The 26,400-nt window shown below is 38.3% G+C and overlaps 1 protein-coding gene across 3 annotated transcripts in view; it reads right to left on the bottom strand.

The window, feature by feature from the left end:
• Positions 1 to 26,400, bottom strand: part of LOC113230444 (solute carrier organic anion transporter family member 5A1-like) — a 68,574-nt gene that overhangs the window by 2,772 nt on the left and 39,402 nt on the right. For all 3 annotated transcript variants that reach the window (XM_026464379.1, XM_026464378.1, XM_026464380.1), the window contains exons 3-10: positions 18,615 to 18,755; positions 11,802 to 11,933; positions 10,393 to 10,557; positions 7,868 to 7,993; positions 6,504 to 6,646; positions 5,552 to 5,682; positions 3,032 to 3,228; positions 484 to 663 (exon numbers count right to left, since the gene is read on the bottom strand). In XM_026464379.1, the coding sequence (XP_026320164.1) occupies positions 484 to 663; positions 3,032 to 3,228; positions 5,552 to 5,682; positions 6,504 to 6,646; positions 7,868 to 7,993; positions 10,393 to 10,557; positions 11,802 to 11,933; positions 18,615 to 18,755 (1,215 nt within the window). The remainder of the gene's footprint in view (positions 1 to 483; positions 664 to 3,031; positions 3,229 to 5,551; positions 5,683 to 6,503; positions 6,647 to 7,867; positions 7,994 to 10,392; positions 10,558 to 11,801; positions 11,934 to 18,614; positions 18,756 to 26,400) is intronic.

Raw genomic sequence — 26,400 nt, 5'->3', positions numbered from 1 at the left:
ATCTAGCTTATCCTCTACTAGCTCCCGTGGCTAGTGCCGGAGATGCCAGTTGCAGGTCCTGCGACAATGTCAGGACTTAGCTTCCAACTTAAAGGGAAACTCACGTGCCCCGCGCGTCTCCTCGCTTCAGGCCCTCAACTAGACCGCTACTAAGACGCGTGCTCACGAGACAGACGCCCCGGCTGATGACACAGATAGTCAACCGGGGCAGATAAACACGTCCGTCTCTGCAGCTAACCACAAACCCCAGCGAGTCCGTATATCGAGTAGCAAAGGCGTATCACTGGCGGAAGGCTAGGTCTGAACGACCGCTGTACCCTGGTTGAGCCCATAGTCTCTCCGGAAAACCCTATCTCTCGGGTCGGTAGATAGGGACATTGCGTATGAACAATAAAAAGTATATCTATTCCACATCGCGCATATAATACGATAAGATAAGACAGAATTAGTAAGAACACTGTATTGGTAATAATCGCTACTCACCCAGAAAGTAGTGCCGCAAACTGTCACTGTCGTAAGAGGCGCAGGTTCCGCCTGGATCCTTGCAGGCGATGTCGCGCAGTCGACATGCCGCGTCGATGGCCGCGCCGAATATAATCGGACACGGCACATTGCCGAACACACCTATCGCGAATTGAATCACGCCCATAGCCATCGCTTTGTCTGCGAATCGAGAATTAAACAAATTTGTACGTGACTGAGTGAAGAAAAGCATACTATTACGAGGGACAACACAGAACATAATCGGTAAGTTAGTACTTCTTTCAGAAATTTAGTGTTATTGTATTTATTTATTTTTTTATTTAGGCATTTATTTCAGGTCACATAGCCCATTTTTTATACAAATGTAAGGTACATTATATATACCTTAAGGACTAACTAACAAACATACAATACAATATAACAAACTAAATAACTAATCTACACGTATTGCACTTGTCGGCGATGTGTGCCGCAATCTGGTGTCAGGCAACCGGCCGCAGAATCGCCGATACATGACACCCTTCAGCCAGAACACTTCCTTCATGAAGGTCGTTAAATGTTCGGTCGGCACTATCACCACAAACGAATTAAAATTGACGTTGTAGCGGGACTCCAACCGCTCGACCCTCGTAATTGGAACGAGCTCTTGATTGTCGGTATATTCTGTGTTTACTTTTCAGTAACTCAATTTGATGCAACTTAATTAGTATTACAGTTAGCCTCAAGGACCGTTTACATAGGGCCAATTGACGAGCCATTATGGCGTTGTATAAATAATAATAATAATAACGCACATATCGAGTTCTTAGGTTTTCGCGATTGTTATACATAGGAAATGAAACTATTTTTCAAACAAACCGACGTTTCGAGCCCTTTACAGGTCCCATGGTACCTGTAAAGGTGGTGTATGTAGGAATTAAACGTAGGCCATACAAATATTTCTCCCAGCCCGGGAATCGAACCTGGGACCTCCGCTTTGGAGTCCGGCATGGTAACCGTTCGGCCACTGAGGCAATTATTGCACACGTGCATGAAATTGGCTCATGTAATGACCTTGTGTGAACGTGCATCCAGAACCACTCCACTAGTTTGCCATGATGTTTAAGAAAATTATAGTAATACTGACTGTAGTGTAGATGGACGTTGCGAATTTGGCACTTTGCAATAGACTAGCTAAATAGCTTGTCTTTGTGGAATGGCTCGTCAATTGGCCCCACGAAAATGGGCCATTAGTTCGCTGCAATTTCATTTGTTTTTAATTATATTTCATTATTTACCATGTTGTCTATTTAACGATATAGTAATTTCGATGTCTAGGCGTTTTACTACCAAGACATTGTAAGTTAGTCTTTCTGCAAAAATGGTCGTTTTGCGATCTAGTCCTTGTGCTGATCCGCATGCTGATTTTGATACAAATAGGAATCGAACCGATCGCGTTAGTCTCGAAATCAGACGGGTTTCCGAGCAAGAATTTGAACCTGATTCCTACTACATCTTTCTAATTTGCGAGTTAAATGAACCATTGTTCCGATTTGAAAAGTCAAAAGTTTCCGATCGGCCAGTTGTCTCCAATCGCATTATTGTATGCGCCTCGTCTCGGAAGAGGCGCAGTTTCCGGAGAGGTAATCAAAATCAAGCTGCATGTCATTTGGAAGATATAGTTATTATGAGACCAACCCAACAATTTAAGTAGACGGCGTTTGGATACATTTTATTTTGTTTAAGAGTAGCGCCACCTACCCATTAGTACGCGGTAATAATTTATAAAACACAATGCCATCTATTGATACGAATATTTGTAAAGGTTCAGAAAATAATTTATTAGCTCATGGTCAATATTTGAAAATATATTACAAGAAACAAAACCGACTACTTGTATTTCATATTAAAGAGGTATTAATTTATCTCCACGGCAATTTGAGGGAGCAGAGGAAAAATTCCTAATCTTCGATTTGATTTTAGAGATGTATATCCACTTTAAAGTTAAAAATAAAATATTGTATGAGTAACTACATGATATATTCAAGCATAGATATTAATCAGAAACATAAAACAATAAAGTTTCCTCGATAGATAAAAATCACCAAATGACCTCTAATTTTCAAATTTTTTCGATTTATCCTCGAAATGCTACAGGTTATTAGGACAAAAATTAGATAATTAATTATAGTTATGCATGATCGACAACTGTCACTATGAATTTTTTTAAATCCCTTTAGTTTTAGAGTTATTCCGCTAAAACGAATTTGATACTTTTAATGCGCAAAATTCAACCTCTCCTGTCGCATGTCACGCGAACTTCAGGCATATATTTGTTTCACAAATTTGGGCGGAGCCAACGTCAAAACTTTTTTGGCATGAGAGCTCTTAATATAAACTAGTTCCAGGATATTGATCAGCGCCATCTAGGTATAAGACGGGGTTTTGACATTTTTCAGAGTTACGATCTTTAGTATGCAGGTATCTGTAGTATAGACTCCTCTGAGTTATTGATGTGAAACATACAAACGATTTTATTATCGTTAAAGCCACATTCCAACAAACGTACCGTGCTTGTCAGTGCACCGTATAATAAGCAGCACTGCGCCGACCTCCCCGCTGGAGTGAATGAACATGATCGCGGCGAAGAGCGCCACGAAGACGTAGATCTGCTGACAGGATCCCCCGCAGGTGCCGCTGAATGCCACGCCTTGCCCATCCGAGATGAGGCTCTTCGACGTATTGAACAAGTTATAGCGCTGGATGCTGAAATATAATTACGACTTTATAAAGATACTTCAGTAGCAGTATACGTACTTGTTGAGGACCTCGTCCAGGGAAGTACTGTCACCATACCTATTTCTGCCGCCAAGACCCTGTGTCGCAGGTGCCCTAGATACACACATAGGCTACCACAAAGTACAGTCAAACTCACGAGAGAAATAAATGTAGGCCATACAAATGATAGCCGTTCGGCCACGGAGACAATTAATTTTGTGACGGTGTGACCTCCTTACACCGTCATCTCACCTCTTTGTATCGCCTCTCTCCGCTTGTATCCTATCATTTTTTATTTTACATGTATTTAAATTTTAAATTTGAATTGTTCCATCTTCCTTCACTTTCTCATTTTGTTTTCGTACCACGGTCACTCCCAGCTCGACCGCCACAACAGTCGGAGCTGTTAATAAGCTAATCATGTGTAATAATTTATAAGTCGACAGCCTTTATGTATCTATTTCTGTAATTCAGTTTCTCGGTCCATTTAGGGGTAAGTGCCTTAATAATAAGGTGTAGGGAGCGTTTTATACTGTTATACCTGTTTTTTTACATTTACTTTTATATTGTTACAGCCTTTCTTTAAACTTTACTTCTTTAATAAATTTTGTGGACCGGAAGTTTCCCATTTCATTGCCGTCAACCTATTCACGGCTAGTTAGGGTTACAACCCTTTAAATTTTAAGTAGCTAAATTAATAATAATTATTATTATTCGTATTGTTCGCCAGTTGTCGAACCCAAGTCTCTGACCCCGGACGACATCATTGCCGAGGAATTTATTTATTTATTTATTTATTACAACTTACACTAACAGCATATAACTAAACATGTTGGAATACCGCCTCTCCCGTTTAAAAATTGAAAATTAACCTTTCAGGCCATGAGAGAGGCGAGTCTTAAATAAATATCCATAACAATATAGTTGGCGAAATGTTATTTGCATTCGTCTTATGATCTTTGGAGTACAATAGGACAAAAGAGTGAACCGTCTCGGTAACGCACGTCCCATCTTTTTTTTATAATACCATATCTTGAGCCTGGTGGTGGTTAGCTACACGCCTGTTTACAAAAGTTGTTGTGCCACTCACAGCTCTAAACCGCAAATACCGGAGGAGCACTACAACTGCGCCCGTCACCCTGAGACATAAGTTAACAAGTCACATGTGCCTGTAATTTCACCAGCAACCTTCCCTTCTAAACCGGAACGCAGTGCTCACATTACTGCTTGGCGGCAGAAATAGGTAAGGTCCTCTGTATTGTCACGTAGCCTCTATTGTTCCGTAGCCTCTATTGTCTCGGGTGTGGGTGTTTGTGGTACCGTCGTTGTTTCCGATTTCCATAACACAAGTGTTTTAGTTACTTACTTACGCTCAGAGCAACGTATGTGACGTTGTCTAATATAAATATAAAAAATACTTGTCTACTCGGTAACTTTGCTAAATTAAATTAAAATTAATAGAAACGCAAACGATGTCTTTAGAGTTAGTAAGTTACACACGACGACTTTTGGCAGCAATGCAAACGCGATACAGTCGCTAAAGACGTTTAGCGACCTTTACACGAGCGCCATTCAAGAAGGAAGGCCTGTTCCTGGCAGTGACATCTGGCATTTTGCGAATCTAGCATTTTGCGAATCTGGCATTTTGCGTTTCTGACATAATGCGTCAAAACGATACAAACGCGATGCACGTTTTAATTAACTTACCTATTACTAACTTAATGCATTCATTAATTTCACTTTTAAACTTACAATTAACAAAACAAAATAATGTGCAAACCTCATTGACTTACATTATATGGACGTCGGGTCCGCGCTAAAAAGTGTCCGACTTTATAGGGCTTTATATAATATAAAATCGTATACAGAGCGTCATTCACGCTTTAGTCTTCGTTTGTTCGACTGACAGCGAAGCAAGCAAAATTAGACAGTACTGCGATGACATTACAATTTAAATTCAACGTTTTAGCTTTTTCATATTCCCTTACATGTCACTACGTTTAAATAGGGACATTGGACGTTTAAATAGCGACTTGGGACATTTTTTTCGTGGTCTTTGTATTAGACCCGTCGTCCATTTATTTGTAAGTCAATGATAAACCTATACAGATTTTTCGTACATAGTTATTCAACATCTAAGAGACTGTATCGACGTAGTCGCGCGTTTGCGTCGATACAATCGCCTACAAATCGCAAGTGTAACGTTTCACGAACGCGCGTTTGCATCGCTGCTAAACGTGACCATTAGTGACCACTTTTAGGAGGCATTTGTTAATTTTCAAATGCACGAACGTGGTGTTATAGTACTAACTTCTGTACGGCCTTCTCCCCGTGCATATTGGCGTCGATGCAGGAGCAGTTGTAGTACAACCAGGTGCTGTTGTCCAGCTGCTTACTGCTCGCACACCCCGCCTGGCACGGCGTTAGGTACGTGTATGAATCCTGTTAAGGACAAGTTTGCACTGAATTAAGGTCTAGTTGAAAATTAATACAAATTGACAAGTTTTGTTCGCTACTCTCAGACTTGAACCATCTGACGCAACATTTAGGCACCAGCTGAAAAACCTTTTCTTGAAAAACCCTTCATACCCTATTAATTAATTTATGTTTAGTTATTTATGTTTATAAATTACCACTTACTAATTAATACAAATTATAAATTACCTTAAAATGTAACTCTATTGAGTATTGTCTATTTTTTTTTTTTCAATAGATTGCATTAGTGGTAGACGTAACTAAAAGTTTATTGGCATGAATGCAACAACACAAAACCACACTGACATACAAATAATTATTTGACATACAATTACAATTAAATATAGAGCAAAGATGCAAAGTAGATAGTATAGTTTGTGTTGTAGCGTCAATAGCGTTATGCATACACGATACTTATATCTGCATATTATACTGCAGTAACTTACCACAGCGCCGATTGTCAGCATGTCAGCTGTTTTTCAGTCATTACATACTTTAGTTTCTAATCAAAAAATAATTTTAATGTTGCTCAATATAACTTGAATTTAAGTTGCCTAAGTCAATATGAAAAAAATTATCTCATTCAAAAACATTTAACACAAACATAACCAACAATATAAAAGAGTTTACTTATTATTAACCCTTAATTATTAATGTGGCTTCACATTGGCAACAACTCAGATGTATCTCTATATCTGGTTTTCACGATCGTTAAATAAAATTTCTGAAATATATTAATTATTTAAATGCCTCCATATTGGCAACAACTCACAAATGTATCTCCATACCTGACCACAAACAGGCGAGTAAGGCGCAAGATCACAGCGGCAGTCGACGCTGCAATCGAGGATTGTAGTGTTCGTCAGGCCTGTCTCGCCTATAAGTCGATAGCTTTCCTCTGGGCAGCTTATAAACATTAATAGCACCATGCCTGGAACGTTACATTGGTATTGCTTAATTTATATTTTTTTAGATCTGGGCATATTCCACATAAATAGTATTAGTTATTTAGAATAAAATAGAGATTTATTACAATGCATATATACAAAAAACAAATAATGATAACATTTACGCTGCCTCCGTGGCCGAACGGTTACCATGCCGGATTGCCACGTAGAGGTCCCAGGTTCGCATACCGGGCCGGGAGAAATATTTGTATGGCCTACATTTATTTTGAGTTTGGATGTAATTTGTGGTTTCTATGTGTGTGTCCATAGCACCAGCGACACAGGGTTTCCTTAGTGCGGGGCTACATCGAATTGTATGTTGAGTGTGGGAGTTATTTATATTATTATTACTTAGGCAAGCAAAACGAAATAAAAACAAAAAATACAACAAAACAAAAAACAACATAAAATAAGACAAACCGACAAGATAGAAAATATAACTACTACAATAAATGTTGTACTGTCATTTGTGCGATTGTGGCGTACGCAAAAGGACTTCATTCAGCATAAGCCACAGCTATTTAATGCCTATTTAATGAGGACGTTAATTCGCCTAAATGCGAAGAGTGTAACCGCGTAGGGAAAATATACTATGTGATAGCGGAATGTATACGGATCGAAGCAGAAAGGAGCCAGTACGCGGTTTCTTTGTCTTGTACGAGACAATGTCGGTCTCTTTAACAGTATCCTTTCCTCACCGACATCGGACGAGGCTAAGGCGGTATATAAATTAGTAGCCAAATGTCGTATTGGCAGACGATAACAATGTAATGCAGAACGATAGGGGTGGCATATTCACTGTGTGAAAAAACCCTTTTACATTTAAGATAAAGAGAAAAAAATGTATTATTTTTTATGATACTAAGTAACGGGACGAACAAGTCGTACGCCTGGTGTTAAGCTACACGCCTGTCCATAACAGTTGCAGTGCCAATCAGTGCTTTAAATCACGATCTGAAGGCACTGATGAAACATTCTCGTGTGCCTGTAATTTCACCAGCCTTCATGGGGTATTACTGCGTTCCGGTTTTGATGGGTAAGGTGCTGGTGAAATTACAGGCACATGGGACTTGTGAACTTATGTCTCAGAGTGACGGGCGCAGTGACAATGCCCCTAAGATCTTTGCGATTTAAAGCTCTGAGATTCCTATCTTTGTCCAGTGTTGTTTACCACCGGCATACGAATATTAACAAAAAATACTGACCAGCGCTGTAAACAGCGGCGGTGGCGGCCGTCCACGCGGCTACCTGTCGCGCAGTAGGCACCAGCTTGAGGATCACGACGCCCGCCGTGATAATGCCCACGCCCATCACCAGAATACCACCAAGGCCTACAAAATGCGGGACAAATAAATTAAATATAGTCATGCTTACATCTTCCATCTTTAATAGAGCAATTACTCTATCAAGAGTAAACATTCGAGTAAAATATAAATACAGTTAGGTATATACAGGGTTACTTGTAAACATCGAGTATATAACCACAAATAGAGACGAAATAAGATCCATCCATCCCAAATTAGAAGTCACAAATTAGAAATCTGAAATAGTACAGCGCCAGCAACTGACCTGTGTGTACGTCTCCGTATATTCCAAAAATATTCTGCATGTAATAAAGATAATATCTGTAACTATGACTAACTATTCCATTCGGTGGTGTGGAAAAAACAGCAAAACATCTGATTACAAAACAAACATAATTGAATATTAAATGTGTAATTTTTCAATTTTCGTCCATTATAGCAAAGCTCAAGTTAAATTGGCATTTTTGAAGTGAAACAATTGACGACACCGGTCAATTGTTTCGAACTCGGTCTGGCCAATCGGAGCGCAGTTGTCACAGTAATGATATGGCAGAATAGTTTCAAACAAATTAAATTACTTTTCGTCTCTATTTCTGGTTATATACTCGATGTTTGTAAAATACCAACAACCTCTCAGGACTATATTACTAACATCATAAACAACCACTTTTGTGCCATGACTTTTAATAATTCATCATGTTTTACTTTCGTACAAAAATAAACATATTTAAATAGATTAGATCGCACTTAACGGTGATAACTTTGTTAGTAGCAAAAAAAAGCAACCAATATTACATTTATATTTTCATTTCCAATAAAATATATAAAATTAAAAATCAATTGCTTATACTCGAATTTTCGCAGTATCCATCTTTCTTGTCTAAATCGAATAACAAAAACAATTGAAAGTAGATATTCAAATGTTTCAAATTTAAAAAAAAAAATCACAGAAACCATTTGAAAAAAGTTTCATTCGAAAACCTCAAACCATGAAGATTCTATGAAAATTCAAAGAACCTATTGCAATAAAACGGCAATTTCATACTTTAACCCCTAATATTATCATCGACCATTCACTACTGAAATAAAGATTTAATTTATATAATAATAATGTAAATTTGTAAACAGTGGAACTCTCAACTTATGTTTGTATCTAATGGTAGTATTGGACTGGAATATTGTTAATTTACGGATTAGTTTTTAAGTTCTCATGCAAGTGACAATTGTCTTAATGAGCATAAAGTATCTTTGAACTCAATGTTATTAGGTTCTCGCAATAGCTCCACATAAGAAATAAAACTATTTTCTCGGATCTATGGTCACAAAATTAAAAAGCAATATAAAGTATGAAGCTTCGTTCGCACCATGCGTCTTTTCATTTAGTTGAGTTTTACTTATTTGATTGTTTCGGACGGATGTGAGACGAAGAACGAGAGTGCAGGGCCTGACTATCAACCACACGCGGTTTAGATCCGAAAAAATACTTTCATTTACGTACATACATATCACCACGCCTGTCTAGCACCGTGGTAGGCACAGGCTATGGATCTCCACTTGCTACCCTCCTAACAAACCTTTTTCTCCTCCACTCCCATCAGTCTCTTCATACATGCCTGATTATTCTTGATACTTTTAACCCGGCCTTTTTTAAGGACATCCCCAATCTGATTGAGATATGTACGCCGAAATCTACCTCTCGTTACTTCTCCATCCACATTCGTTGTATAAATTTGTGCTGCCAATCTTCCAACATTCATTCTTTTATATTTATCAAAAAATAAGTGCGCGTTTGACTTCCATCTCACCTTTTGGAAAGAATAGTGTATATAGAAAGAGTGAATGTTGGTAGAAGACTAGTTGGTAGAATGCCCAACATCCATTCTTTCTACAAAAATCATGACATGAAACTATTTTTCCGGATTTAATTCGTGTATATTTGTTTTCTCAAACAAATCAACGTTTCGGGCCCTTTACAAGTCACTCAACCGTGATCATGGAAAAATAGTTTAATTTCCTATGTGTAACAATCGCGAAAACCCAAGAACTCCATAAAAACATTCATTCTTTAAAAATGGAAAGAAGAATGAACGAAGAAAGGGGGAAAATTCATTAATCGGTCAGAGGGTCACCCTCTCTATCCAGTAGGGCTAGCACGACAGGACGCGACTTACGCGAGAGCGACATACAGCGTGATCTCTATCCGAGAATAGCAAAACTCGCGCGTTATATCGCTCTCGCTCAAATCACGCCCTGTCGTGTTAGCCTGCTGGTCACTAGATCATCTTTCATACCACAACGTTCTCTTACTACACTGTTGGGCAATCTGTCTTTAAGGCGAATACCGTAATTTAGTTTCATATCCCAGAAGTATTCATAAATGAAAGCCTATGTAGTGTGAACACAGCATATTGCCGGTAGTACCTCACCCGTGACAAGGTTGGCATCGTGGGTGGGCAGCCGAAACTCCTTCTCTAGATATTTGGGCAGGAAACTGTACACGCCGCTGACCGGCATCAAGTGTAGTACTGAGCTCGCTGTTCGCCACATTAATATGTCATTTGTCACCTGGCGTTTTATTGTGGCGAAAAAATCTGGAACGAGAATTGTGATAGTTTGATTATATCAAGCGACGGTACGAACAAGTCGTGCACCTGGTGGTAAACGACACGCCTATCTGATGTAACTGCCGTGGATAGCACACTCTGAAACATAAAGATGTGACAGACACTGCCACTGCGCCCGTAACCTTGAGACATTTAGCTGCTATTCATAAAAGAAGCAGTAGTGCTCTTGTGAAACATTTCGACCAAGAAAATACTGCCCCACTTCATCTATTTCTGCCGCCATGTAGTAAACTATCATTACTGCATTCCGGTTTTGAAGGGTAAGAGTGCTGGTGAAATTACAGGCACATGGGACTTGTCAACTTATGTCTCAGGATGCTCAGGATGGCAGGCGCCGCGGCAATGCCCCTTAGATTTTTGCGATTTGAAGTTCTAAGGGGCACTGCAACTGTTATGGGCGAACGTGTAGGTTATCCCCAAGCACACGACTTGCTCGTCCCGTCAGTTGATATTATAAAAAAAAATCTGCTACAGAACACGGAGGAACTGTTCATAATCTCGTATGGAAGGATCTGCCTTTTCCTAGAAGATCTAGATAGGATTTCGAATGTGTACAAGCTGTTATTAAGATAATAAGCTCCGTGACTGGAAAAAGCATAGTCCCACTTAGACTTCTGATGGTTGATATCATCAGGACACGTTAACATCTGTCTATAGTAGTAGAGCTTAAATCGCAAACATGTGAGGGACACCGCTACTGTGCCTGTCACCCTGAGACATAAGTTGACAAGTCCCATGTGCTTGTAATTTCACCGGCACCCTTACATTTCAAAACCTGAACGTAGTAATGCTCACATTACTGCTGGGCGGCAGAATAAGTAAGGCAGTACTTCCCTGGACGAACTCTTATACAAGGAGGTTTACTGCTACTAGTTGTATCATCTTCATCATCAACATCCACAGTCCGACTTTACCCACTACTGAGTGAAGGCCTGTGGGAGGCCTTATGCCAACCATTACGATCTTGCACTAGTATGGGATTTTATTGCATACTGTCTGCGTAGCGCCATGTACACTAACCACAAGTTAACCTATACAAACTGTCACATGGAAATAGGACGTGAGGTATAATTATTTCAACAAATTATTTAGATATATTGCACAGCTTTAGGTATGGTGTCGTTGTGTTCAGTATTTTAGTACCTCGATACCTCACATAAAGCCATTGACCCTTTCATCGTAGTCACCAAGTAAAGACAATCAATAATTACCTTTCAGAAAAGGTTCGCTCTTTTCTTTGTTTTTCTTGGGCGGCAGCGGCAGTGGTTCTTGTCTGATCTGTCGCGGAAAGAAGAACATCAGCGCCGACAGGATCACGATGAATCCGGCTATGAAAACCATACCTGGAACGCAACGAACACATTATCAGCGACTCCGAAATTCCTTTTTTAGTCACCCAATACTTGAATGATCACGGAAAAAGAGAGTGGGACTTGGAATCAGGAGGGGAAAAGTACAAGAATAGTTCCTGTTATAATACTAGATTTTTTTTAATATGTAATAGACACACGCTTGGCCACAATCTCACCTGATTACTATATCGTGATGACGTTAATCGTGATAGAAATCACGAAGATTAGTGAAGTCACCGTGGCGGATTATGGCATAAACTGTGAAACTTCACTGGATTATAAAGCATAGTATGTAACAATAAAGTCGTAAATTGTTTACTTCTGTATAATTTTAGGACATTTTAATAGTTTCTCTAAGTTTGTCTCGACTAAATGTGCATATATATGAATGCAAAAAAGCTGGACTATTGACATATCAATTTGAAACTTTCCACTCTAAAGTCTGCATTACTCATCACAAATACGTAACTGTCTCAGGCCCCAACTGGATGGAAATGTCAATTGCTTTTCAAATTAACGATCATGTAGTTTGTTAATAATATGATTCTTATAGTAGAAATGCTGAGATTTATTGAAGCACCGTAAAGACACCTCCAAATACTTAATACGTAGCGGAAAAGAAGAAGCTCAATTGATGCAGAAAATGTATTTTAACATCGGATGAATCAGTTGCTACGTCACCTCTACAATTGCTCGATAAAATATGCTTTAATCATTTAAAACCCCGATTCAAAAAGAGGGGAGTTATAAGTTTGAAGCCTTATCTGTCTGCGTTTACGTATATCTACCTGTAGCACCGTAGCTCCCAAACGATTGGAATGATTGCAGTAGGTTTTCTTATTATTTGAAGGCTAATTTAACCGGGATGGTTATTAATAAACAACTATTATATATTTAATAAACAACTGTTCAGCTATTTAATAATCTTAGTACAGGGTAATAAAAAAACGACGTCAAAAGTTCGTGGAATTACATCTATTTGCCAAGTTTTGTTGAAATCGGTTACCGGAAAGTGCGCGAAACCGGATTCATCCCCTAGCTTGCCGGGTGGAATATTTTTTCAAATTTAAATGGGACCAATACTGAAGTACCCTCTTTCCAACAAAAAAAGAACGATCAAAATCGGTTCACAAAAAAAAATCGGCCGGAGTTATCGCGTCGAAGTCGGTTAAAAATCATCGATTCTTTTCGCAGTTAGAGCAGCGATCTCAGCCACAACATGAATAGTTATTTCACTTCCACTGTCCAATTGAAATCTGTAATACTTTAGAAATCCGATGACATTATAATCTTGGTCTGATGTTGTAACCAGGCCAATCTATAGACTACATAATTCCTCAACTATCGAGTTTGAACTAATTATAGCCCCGCACTAGGGAAACCCTATATTGCTGGTGCCATGGACACACATAGACAACCACAAATTACACCCAAACTCACGAGAGAACTAAAAGTAGGCCATGCAAATATTTCTTCCGACAGATCAGCACCATCGTTTGGCCACGAAAGCAGTAATGGTTAAAGTTAAGTTAAAAGTTAAAAAAAACGTTAGCACAATTTGCACATATTCGGTAAGTGTAGAATTCGGTAAGTAAAGTTGATAAACAAAGGCAAGTTTAGTATGCTTCAAAATTCTTATAAGACTATAAGACTCTATTTGTTCTTCCTAGTTTAGAAGGGTAAGGGTGCTGGTGAAATTACAGGCACATGGGACTTGTCAACTTATGTCTCAGGGTGACGGACGCAGTGGCAGTGCCCCTCAGATCTTTGCGATGCTCTGAGTAGCACTGCAACTATTATGGACAGGTGTGTAGCTTACCATCTGGCGCACGACTTGTACACCTCGTCACGTGATATTATATAAAAAAAAACTCAAAATAAACAGTGTTCTTATCTTACCTAACCTTATGTTTGTGCAATGAATATAATATATGTATGTATTCTGCAATACACAAAACTATAACATAACAAATTCTGTACTCCTATTATCACAGCAGTAAACCGCAAAACAAATACGTCTATTTAAAAGCCTCTAAGAGTTACGACCGACCTAACGAATACCTTAAACAGTTCAATTGTACTTGCCAACAACATCAAAAGAAAAGAAAATCTTTGACCGGCAAAAAATTCGCTAACGAGCAAATAAAGTCGATGCCAAGTATATTGTAGGAGTCATACGTACAGGTATAAACGCCATAGCTATGTGTTGTGGAATATTCCAATTATAACCTGTGGAAGTGAGAAAAGGTGCAATACTGGACTATGGTTTGCTGTTCTCATCTGGCAGGATGAATTAGTTAATACGTCACGCTCGGTCAAGCGCTGTCGAGCATGACCAATTGCTCGAAAATATGCTTCAAATTGAGGACCACATATAACATCATAGAAACGTTTTAGAGTTCCTCTTGTCCCACATGATTTTCGTTCAAGACGCAATATATAGTGTTTCGGTTTTATTTGCGCTTTTGTGTACACGCGATTCGTCATCGTGACTCGACGTTTCTTTTTATCCGATTTCCAAAAAGGAGTTCTCACTTCGACTATGTTTTCTTTTTATTTGTGTGTTTCTTACGCGATAACTATATAATTTGTGAACCGATTTAATGATTCTTTTCTTGTTGGAAAGAGGGTGCCTCAGCAATGATCCCATTTAAATTAAAAACAAGAAAATATTCCACCCCTAACGTTGGCAACTTTCCGGTAACCGATTTCAATAAAACTTGGCAAATAAATGTAATTCTACGAACTTTTGAGGTCGGTTGTTTAGTACTCTGTACTGAGACATTTAAATCAATACTCTCTTTAAGTATTAAACAAAAGGTATAGCAGCTGTAGTCGATTAGAAACGCGGAACTGCAGAACCCTAAAAGCAATACAGAACAATCAAATAGATCCAAACAGCGCTAATGTGCGTTGTTAGTTGTACAAGGTCGGCCGGTAGACGCGCAGTCAAGGGCGTTAGCTAGACGTTGTAGGTATGTACGTACTAACTAACTACTGCATCATTTATGTACCTATGTTTTCTCAAGAAACATACTAACTAGTGAAACTTCATCAAATCCTTTTAAATAAATACATAATTGACCTTAGCGAGATCCAGGTTTAGAGTGAGATTTTGTACCAACCTTTTGACATTTTGAGGGAAAGAACCGGTAAGAGAAGACTAAGGTCAGAACGCAACCGGTTTAAAAGTAAAAGTGAACGCCATGCTCGCGTGTCCACGGACCACCTACTAAATCCTCATTACGAGCACCGAATTGTCGGCAATGAGCGCAGCCTTGGCCGTGACCGGTAGATAGAGCGCTTATTTTAGTTGTGATGACGCCGCGTGATGTAAGGAACATTATGTAACGCGAAGCGTGCGCCGACGCACCGTGACCACTCGCCGGCTCGCCGAGGAAAAAAGCGAAAGCCAGTGGAAATTCCACACAAAGTCAAATTCACATCTCATATAGTAAGTCATGTATTAACGGTAACGTATGAAGGAAATAAATAGGAGAGATGCCGTAACAATTTTGTAATAATAATATTAATAACGCACACACGCAACACAGCCCGCACTAGGGAAACCCTGTGTCGCGGGTGCCATGGACACAAAGATAGACAACCACAAATTACACCCAAACTCACGAGAGAAATAAATGTAGGCCATACACATATTTCTCCTCTCCCTGGAATGGAACCTGGGACCTCTGCGTGCCAGTCCGGCATGGTAACCGTTCGGCCATGGAGGCATATAAATAATAATAAAATAATAACTTAAAATGGTGTACAGGTCGCTATCGGCACTGGACACTCTTCACTGATATAAACGGACACCTTTGAATAATACATAAATATAAATATTTATAAAGAGGAAAAACTAAAAACAACGACTCAACTCAAACGACGTGGAAACAATGTATGTGCATACGTATCTGTCGACCTACAATTCAAATGAATTTAAAACGAAGATGCGAAAATAATAACAGCCATTGAAATATCCATTGAAACCTCATCTAAATGCAGCACTTCATTCGCAAACTTATGTCAGAACAATAAGGAAATACGTAGAAACGATTGCGTATTTGCAAAATTCTACATTGGCAGTCGGAGCACGCATGTGGCAGTTTTCTACCTCGACATCTTATCACTTCTTTCCAAACCGATTCCAAAGAAAAGTGTACCCTAGCCAGCAAGTATTAGAGAATTGCAGGATACAAATATGTTACAAAATGGTAGATAGGACGACACACGCGTTCTATTGATACTTTAGTCACGCACGCGCTTTCTTCGTAGATTTTGCGCGCAAATCTGCATGCCAGGGATCGATAACGGTAGCCGACAGCTCGTTGAGGAATGCTAGTCGCATTATAATGGTCAACTGCTAAACTGGAGTAATGAATAGAATAGGATACGGCACTAGTCTGCCCTCCTTATCATAACTAACGTAATCGCCATTTTTAGCATAATTGACAATACAATACAACACAAATATTCTTTATTGCGCACTGGCACGAATACAAAATAATACAAATTATTTATTCATACTAATCTCTTCGAGGCAACCTTCGAGTTACAGAAAAAACTGTGAAATAATAATTAATTGAAGGCGCAACAGAAAACGTATTTAAAACACATATTGCACATACACAAATGAAAAAATTAAATAAATAAAAATAGTCTAAAACAGATATCCAAAATAAAGTAATAAATAAATAAAATACTTAAAGAAATAACAAAAAAAATACATATGATTACACAAAATGAGAGTAGGATTATATAAAACATAATAATAACAATACATAAAATCTAAAACAGGTAAAAATAGGAGAAAATAACAATAATAATTAGAGTGTAAGATAATGAGCTTTGAGTAGAGTTTTGAAAGACTCAACGCGTCTGATCCATTCAGGCAGTAATTCCACAGATTGATGCTTCTAACCTTGAAGGAGTTGGAATAGAAGTTAGAAGCATGGATAGGGCGACTGAGAGTAGTGCTATTAAACACTTATTTACATATCTAGAATCAGCAAAACGAGACCTACAACCCCCTACTAATAGGTTCTTGTTTAGTTTCAATTTTATTGTTAAGGCGAGTAACAGGAGAAGCAACGAGAAAAAGTATTTTGCTAGATCAAATGGTCTACGTATTTGCTATTAAATAATGGTCCTATAAAAAATACACGATACACTTACGGATATTGTCTAAGGAGTGTGGTAATTCACTACACAATAGGACATACTTTACTCGATCATATAAAATTCCGAAAACAGGTAAAATAAAAGTCTAAAGAGAATTATGTGAGCTTAGCATGAGCCCGAAGACAAAAGTTATCTCTTCTTCGAACTGTCAATTTTCACGAGATTTTCGATAGAAAATTGACAGTTCGAATAAGAGATAACTTTTGTCTTCAGGCTCATGTTAAGCCTGCTGAAAGAATAATCTATTTAAGTTTGTGCAATTTTTATGTGGAGATATTTCTCTTGAAATACTACAGAGATTCTGCTACATTTTTTTTGCTACAGTTTCGAACTGAAGCCCTATAGTTATTAAAGTCACATTTATAACTTGAAAACTGCAAAGCGATTTGACGTTAAGCCACGCCGCCCGCTACTCCGTCAATCGCCATCGGTCGTTTGTCAACGTCGAATAATATCAAATTTTCCCCACCTTATTTTATTTTATTCATATTAATTTTTACGGCACGCGAGGGCGACCTCCACACCTTCCCTGACCTCTTTTTAGGTGACAATAAAACTTTAGGAGCTATATGATATCTCGAAAGTTTCCAAAATTGACAATGAGGGTAGTATTGCTGGTGTACTCGAATATGACGGTCCGGTCCGTTTACTTATGGCTTAAAACCAAAACGGAGTTTCTTTTTTCTGCATTTATCTTGCACAATCAACGTTTCTCTGAAGCGCGTACTGACAAATTCATGTAATTAAACTGTTGTCTGCGACTTCAATTTACATGCACGTACAATTATACGCAGTTTAAACAATGTTATGTCAATAAAGCTGATAAAGAAATGCATTAATCATCTCCAAGCAGTGCAGTACTCGCATACCGATTTACAATGCGGTTAGGATGTTGTGGATAATGAATGTTGCGTGTTGCATTACGTTGTAGCTGGCACACGTAACGCTACACTGTTAGACAGGTTAATTAGGGAAAAATATTCGCTACAAAAATTGTATTTGTATTAACAAACCGTTATGTTTTCTAATGAAGACAAAGCTAAGAGCAGCGAACCGCAAAATTTGTCGGATAATTTGATTAATAATGCGTTCTTGAAATTGAACTAGTGTTAATTACCAGTTTCCTTGATTACTGTCTATTTAAAATATTAAGTTTATTGAATATTACGATGTTTTTCTACAATGTTAATTTTTTTAATACCGATACCAAAGATAAACTTTCTCATTGTAGATTTCTCATAGATGGCGCTACGGCAAAAAAGTCGTTAAAAACGAAAAAAAGATCTGCAACAAACACATAGAAAAATTCGTACGGTCCGTTGGTACATTTTGGAGCTCAGTTGGGGAGCGCCAGACACGATATAAGCGCCGGTTTGAATCCAACTAGATCGAAGGAATTTTTGTTAGTGTTCGGTCTTCGTATTAATAAATTATAACATACTGTATATTTAGCCCACAATTTTCCAATACGAAACATAAGTAACTTACCGAGCCACCAAGCGCCAACCCATCTTGGATCGCTGGAGTCGAAGCCAGGATCGATGAGGGGGTTCACATATACTCTAGTGCATAGTGCTCCCAAAAGGAAACCGAGTGCAGGTCCGATGACCCTGATGCCAATGGTTATAGCTGTGAAGAAAAGAAAACCATTTGAAAAGAGACGGGATGTGTTCTGAAAAAAAAAATCTATTTCTAATTACACTTTATCGATACCTCCAATGGACACTACGCCAACTTAATTTTTGGGCGTGCTCTGTTTTTATTTTGTTTTTTGTATTTTTTTTTCACTAAATACTTTTGGTTTTTTTCGAATTTTGTTTTTTGTTTCTTTATTTTTTTTCACAAAATTCTGTTTACAAAAATAACAGAAAACGACCAAAAAATAAAGTTGGTGTAGTATTCATTATAACTAATCATCGTAATCCGTGATGTTAAGTTAATAATATGCTTTCATCGATTAAATTTCTTAAAAGCTTTTTGTTATTACTTTTAAATTATTTGATTTTTACTTTTGTTATATATCTCTTTGGTAAACGGTTGTCATGGAGTTGTTTGACATATTTTTTATTTTCTATTCAATAAAATATCGCAGCAAGAGGGCATTGCAGGCCGCGAGCGCTGACCCGGGCACCATACAGGAAAAGATAGTGGGAATTAATAAGCATTTGAGAAGAACGCCCAGTGCCAGCACAGGTAAAAGCCCATATGAACTCATGTTTGGAAGGGAGGTGAGGACGTCTATACATGTGCGATATAGGAGTACTGTAATAGATGACATACGGAGCGCCCCACAACACTCGCAGACAAGGACTTTCTCACCGGGCCAAAGAGTACAGATACGAAGCTATTAAGTATTGAGCTACGTCCACTACCTTGTCGAGATAGATGACGATGAAACCTGCAAGAGACACGTTGACCAGATGGTGCAGACAGCCATAGAGGCGGTGAACTTATACAAGGCTAAGGTTTTCGCCTGAGGATTTTACAGCGGAGGCCTGTTATATGTCTCTTTGGTAAACGGTTGTCATGGAGTTGTTTGATATATTTTTTATTTTTTACTCAATAAAATATCGTAACAAGAAAAGTATGTTTTAATGAATATATTACAACTTTATTTTGACGACCTCCGTGATGGAGTAGCACGCACACCGCTTTTCATGGTTTCGCTATCTCTGAGGCCACCCCCGGCTGGGTCAAAGTAGAAAAACTGACTTTCTTATATTGTCTCCGATCTGGGTGTTTGTGTTACCGGTCTAGGTGCTTGTGTTACCGTCGTTATTTACGATTTCCATAACACAAGTGCTTTATTTACTTAATTTTGGGCCATTGCTACGATCGTCGTATGTCATGTTGTCGAATATTTATTATATTAAATTTTTTATTGAATTGATATTCAATTATGTTATGAGAAATTACTCCACTAGTTTGTTATAATTATTAATACAAAGATCAAACACTCAGAAAAAATCCTTCGATCCGATCGATTTTAATTTTTTTGTAATTAATAATTGTATTTTTAATGTATTCATACATTGTAACTATAACCTTATTGAGAGAAATAAAGCATATTGTATTGTCGTAGTGAGTTTTTAGCCGTAGCGCCATCTATGATCATTAAAGGTATAGCGTGTGACACGGTATGCTAGAAGACATCGGTTCGAATCCGGCCGGAGCGAAGGATTTTTTCAGTACTTGATCTTCGTGTTAATAATAGTTTATTATATTTATTTTACTTTATACTTGTTTCTGCGTATTGATAACTTAAGGAAAACATCAAATAATGCGAAATTTTTCCATGGAAAATAATCAATTCCTATCATTTTAACAAAGTAATATCATGCTATATTGCAAAAAATCATTTTCCCAATGTACAGACTGCACAGCTTCTGCATATCATTTCACCTACGCAATGCCACATTGCATGATAGTGAGGTTATTTGAGATTACGTTATCGTACACAGCACAGATTGCACGCTACGATACTCTCTACACGCTTTGAAACAAACAGAATTATTAATTTAGTTAGGTTATTACCGTAAGTTTCATTGAAAATCTTTGATAAAATTCCTAGATAATCCCCACTGGCTACTGCTGGTAGTCTCGTAAGATGCACTAGAATATCTAAAGTTTACTACAGTCATGAATTTGACTCTCGTCTCAAACATAGATAAGAAAGTCCATTTTAAGGGTGAGACCAAACGTGTGTAATTTTTTGAGTTGTGAGTCGTGTTTTTGAGTCGCTTAATTTACGCTGCATTCGGTTTCATATTCATTGCGTCGTCGTGTGACAACAAGCAGAATTTTATTTGTTTGTGTCACACTACGACGCGAAATGAGTTTGCCGACTCAGAAAAATGCACATAGAAAAATTCGTAAGGTCCGCTGGTTCGTTCCGTGGCTTAGTTGGCATAGTGTCTGGAATGGATTGCTAGATGACGTCGGTTTGAATCTGGCCAGATCGAAGGAATTTTTTCTAAGTGTTTTAGGGTCGTATTCTAGAACTCTACTCAATGCTCAAGTCAGGATTGCACTGGAAACACAAGCACTGGAAATACGACCCTAATGGCAGGGACTTGAGTATGATTTCGAGTGCTTTGAATCATACTCAAATCCTGACTTGAGCATTGAATAGAGTTCTGGAATACGACCCTAAGTGTTCGATATTTGTATCAATAATCATAACCAATACTTTACAAATTGATCTGGATTGTCACATAAACTTTCATATATTATATGAAACTGGTCACACTTTAATCTATCCATATTGAGTGGATGTACTCAGCTTCTTTTTCTTTTAACTTCATTAGGTATTACACTGTGACACAAACACCGGTACAAACGCTTGAAAGCAACTACTAAAAATAAACTAATCAAAAAGAAACTACGAGATTCAAAAAACGCAACTCACAAAATCACGCCCGTCTGACCACACCCTAAGGGAGTCACCACCCTTATTAACGCAAAATCGCATTAAGCCGGTCAGAAAAAGCTTTACGTCCATGAACGTAGAGCGAACTAGACGTGCAATTCGCATCGATATGTCGCGTCGTACGTATATACGCGACTCGTACAGGTCGGCAACAAATCTCCTTAGTGTGAATTTGCAACGGCGTCCGTAACTCCGTACGTAGCCGACGACCGCACAAAAAAAATCCGGGTTAATAAATTTGGTGACTCCGCGCGTTTGCGCGCTACATCGGATTCGTATTCGTTCCGAATCCGACACTACACAAATCTAGAAAACTCAGTCCAATTAGAATCCGAGAAAATACAAGTATCGTACTTGTACACCTAGAGATAAAATGATCCCTGTGACATTTCGGACCGTCATTTCTCGGTTTTGGAACTGGGGGGCTACTCTCAATCTCCCTCCGACACAATTACTGTCAAATAAGTAATATTCGACAAAATTAAAAGACAAGTATCCAGTATGAAGCTTCATTCGCATCACGCGTCTTTTCATTTGGTCAAGTATTGCTTATTTGGCAGTAATTGTTTCGGACGGATGTCAGACGGAGATCGAGATTAGACCCCCTGATACGAATCGGACGTAAAGCGTAAATGCTCTTAAGGTATTATTTAGATGAATACATCTTTTTCTTGGAATTCCTCTCCTATCAGAGGTTAGACAACATCATGGCAATCCTGACTTTAGAGGCTGCCGCTCTAAAGAGCCAGGTGGCACTGCACCCGAACCATTCCCCCAAACTTTTCAACCAGGATTGTTGCCTTCTACCATCACTTCGTTTTCCAGCGATTTTGCTTTGGATGATAAGCTGGAGTCATTTCAAATCAGATTACAACATATACAGGTGTATTCTAAACCAGATCTTGTTCTTCTTCTTCTTATTTAAGAGCTAGACTCTTGTCGGTGGAGTAATCGCCAATCATCTCTATTTAGCGCTTTAGCCTTGATTTCCTGATACGACACGACATTAACTTTTTCCTTTATCTGATCCAAATAACTTCGTCTCGGTCTTCCTCTGCGATCAGATCTACTACTGCAAAATGATACCTACTCCATGGCCTATAATATGAGTCATCGAAATTAAAATTCAGGTAATTAAGAATTTATTATAATTTTCCTTTCACTCAGGTATAGCGAATCGGATAATTTCCGAGAGACGGATGATCTTTCAGTAAAGGTTTATGAGCGTAATCAGGAGGCCGCCTGCCATTATGCAAATATGTATGTATAACAGCAAGGCTAGCTCTCACGTGGCGCTAATTGAAGGGCATTCAACTGACTCCTGGTGGCTTATTGCCTGAATTGACTATCATCAGTCATCACTCCGAAATACATAATGTACCAACTACCTATCCATTAGTCGCGTATCGCGGTTTCTCTGACAAAAATAAATGTCAAAGCCACTCTACATTTAAAGCTTAATGGCTAAATTGAAGCCGACAGTACTCCGTGCCAACAACAATTTCCTAACAAGTGCAGGTCAGACGATCCAATTCATTGTTTGCTTAACTGTTTCAATAAAAAATTGTCGGGCGGTTTATTTATGATTTACGAGTGTTGTAAGCGCATTGTGAAGATGCGAAGGGTCGTCGACTCGTCCCTCCAGCACTGTCCTAATTCCCAAATTAAATTTAAAACCTGTAATAATATAACTAGCGAGGTGAATGACCGGGAAGCAATCAGGTACTTAGGTCCCAAATGTAATCTTTCGCAGAAATCGGCTTCATCGTTTGCCAAAAAAATGCGTGTGTTCAATTCGCGTGCACCACGTACCCAAGGAAAATAAAAAATATCCTATTATCATTATACGCTTTTGTAATAAATAATGGTCTCGTCAAGACCGTTTTTAACAACAGGCGGTGGTCGTAGACGCTGCAGATGCGTTGCAACTTTTTTTAATGTCCGCCTGGTCCTGTACCGGTTCGAATGTATCATTACCAGTGCTTGACGGCTGCCTCGTCTGAGTGAACGCTGTACGATTGACCAAAAAATGACGAATTGCATTATTAACATTACTTAGCATTCATAATTCGTCTCGGGATTGTTTACAACGACCAGCACAACTTTTTGTGCTAATTCGTGATCTGTACACACTGATCGGTAATTTAAAATAACTTGTTATTTTAATAAAATTAATCGTTGTAAAAATCTTACGATGGAAAAACTGTATTTTCCGACGGAGAATTCTGTTCAACCCAGTGGCACCATTAATGCACATGTGGCAGAAATAGGTGAACGTTTTGTAACAATGCGCGCTCTATTTTGGATCAAATATCACGACATAAAAACAAGCGCTATAAGAAGCAAGAACTACTGATAACCTTGCTATGACGAACAAACAAATAATAAGTTCATTGTGCCTTCTGATATTGTAAATAAACATAGTGAAATTGTTTTTCTATATATACTTTATGTATACGAGCAACAGAGGGCATCGTTGATAAGAGACCTGCAGATTATCCGAACCGCCGTAGGAGCTTTAAATTGTATACTGGACAGCCTGTCACGAAAGGAACAGTTTTTATTTGTTGAATCAAAAAAGCAAAGACAAGTCCTAAGTTTAGGATATGATGAAATACAATAAAATAGAAACAATGACACATTTATACCAAGGTATAATAAGAGGAAGTAGGGCAACTCCCGCCTGTTCGGCGCATGAATGCCTACACTTCGCTCAGAAGGTAGGGTTGCTACGTTATTATTTTATTTGTACCTACAGGTTGTAAACATAATTTGAAAAAAAAATTAAGTACATACGTAATTATATTTTTATGCCAGTGTCGCGGATTGGTATCTTGATTATGGAGTATGATTATGAAATAGAAATGAAACGCTGAGCAATTCTGAATTTAAGGTACTCTTGTTCAAAATACCACAAACACTATAATGAACACGTCTACTATTTGATGTCATTTCTTTAACATCGAGCGAACACTTTGATTCCATAATCAATGGCACGCGAGACGACCCGCGCGTTGCATACAACGCGCGTGCACCGCGAGATTTGCGAATTCGTGCGTCCGTACACGGCGCGCGGCGGGCGCGCACACACACAAGCAGCGCTGCTACGTTTGTATGGATTTACCATACTTGTCATATTCTACTATACTAAATTCTGCCTTAAACAAAGTCCGCATGTAAATGTGGACACGACAGAAAAACTATAAGGTACAAGTCGATCCAATGAAATTTTATAAAATGTTACAAGTGTGTGAATTTTGGTAGTGTTATTTATATCATTTTTTCTGAGTGTTCGATCTTTGTATTAATAATTATATCATTATAGTTTAACCTTGCTCTTTTCTACGGTGAAATCCAATAAACAGAATTATGAACGTAATACATCTGTATAACAAGATTTAGTTACAAATATTAGACCATTAAAAAGTAGGTACACTATGTGACGACGCAACCTCTTTCATCGTCATCCCACCTTTTTATCACCCTTTATCTGGTTCCTGGCAAACTACCTTGAAATTTTGAATCGTTCTTAAATTCCTTTTCTTCTTCGTCACTTACTTTTCTTCTTCCATTACCACTCTCTAAATCTCCGAAGCGAGCACACGTGCTCGACTTCACATAAAATTCTGACCAGTTAAATCATGTAACCTAACTGCTTGTGAATTTATAGTATTTCTAGAAATTACAAGCCCTTTAAGGGCTAAAGTTTCTTTGTACCATAACCCGTATTTAATTTAAGTAGGGTGTGCTTTTGTACGATTGTACCTGTTTTTCTATCATTATGTTTTGTTATCATTACACCTTTACTTTACCTGTTCTTTTCCCTTCCTGTTTCTCTTTATTCATTTCTACAATAAAATTCACGTGGACCGAGTTACGCGAGACCCGCGTGGCAACTATAATGACTTGGATAACTCATTTCACAAAAAATGACACATCGCCTCGAATTTTGTCCCATCATCAACCCATTTATACGTCCCAATGCTCGGCACAGGTATCATCTCAGGCGAGGGTTTTAGGCCATAGTCCGCCACGCTGGCGCAATGCGGATTGGGGACTTCACACGAGTTCACACGTTGAGAATCTTCATCGACATGCAGGTTTTATTACGATGTTGTCCTTCACCAAGATGAAGATAAAGCGACATATAACACCGACATAAACAAAGCATTGACGGATGTAATAAATTGGATGAACTTTAAATATTAATGTAAGCAAAACTAAAATTATGACATTTCGATCGTACAATTCAAATCCTATACCAATTACAATTCAATACAATGCTGACACCGTTGGACTAACAATTAACAGGCACCTAAGCTGGAAAGAACATATCGAGCAGACTTGTATGAAGCTAAATAGATTTGTTTAAGCTCTACGAAGACTGGCAAACTGTCTCTCGAGAAGCAGCGTTGAAGGCCTATCACGGCTACGTTTCGTCTGTGCTCAGCTACGGTCTTATACTGTGGGGCAATTCAGTAATCGTAAAAAGTGCGTTTCAGGTTCAGAAGAAGTGTGTTCGGGCGATCTGCGGTGCGTGGTTCGACAACAGCTGTAAACCGTTGTTCAAAAAACGAAACATCCTCAATATTTCAAAACACGCGGTGAAATTAATCAAAGGCAGACTAGAGCAAAAATTATGAATTTTTTGTACCAACCTCGTCGCCATAAAGTAATTTATGAGAAAAACTGCTTCAACATGTGTATTCAATTATTTTCAACAATTTGCCAAATTAAATTAAATTTTTGCAAGGATAATTGACAAAATGGCTTAAAATTTGATACATTGCTTCTATAGTAATAAAAAATACTTACAATTTCCAAAAGTGAAATTAACAATAGAAA

The sequence above is a fragment of the Hyposmocoma kahamanoa genome, unplaced genomic scaffold, assembly GCF_003589595.1.
Source record: "Hyposmocoma kahamanoa isolate Upper Pololo Valley unplaced genomic scaffold, ASM358959v1 63, whole genome shotgun sequence".
Classification (NCBI taxonomy): domain Eukaryota; kingdom Metazoa; phylum Arthropoda; class Insecta; order Lepidoptera; family Cosmopterigidae; genus Hyposmocoma; species Hyposmocoma kahamanoa.
The sequence above is the reverse complement of the archived record's forward strand: the minus strand, read 5'-3'. Positions and strand labels throughout refer to the sequence as shown.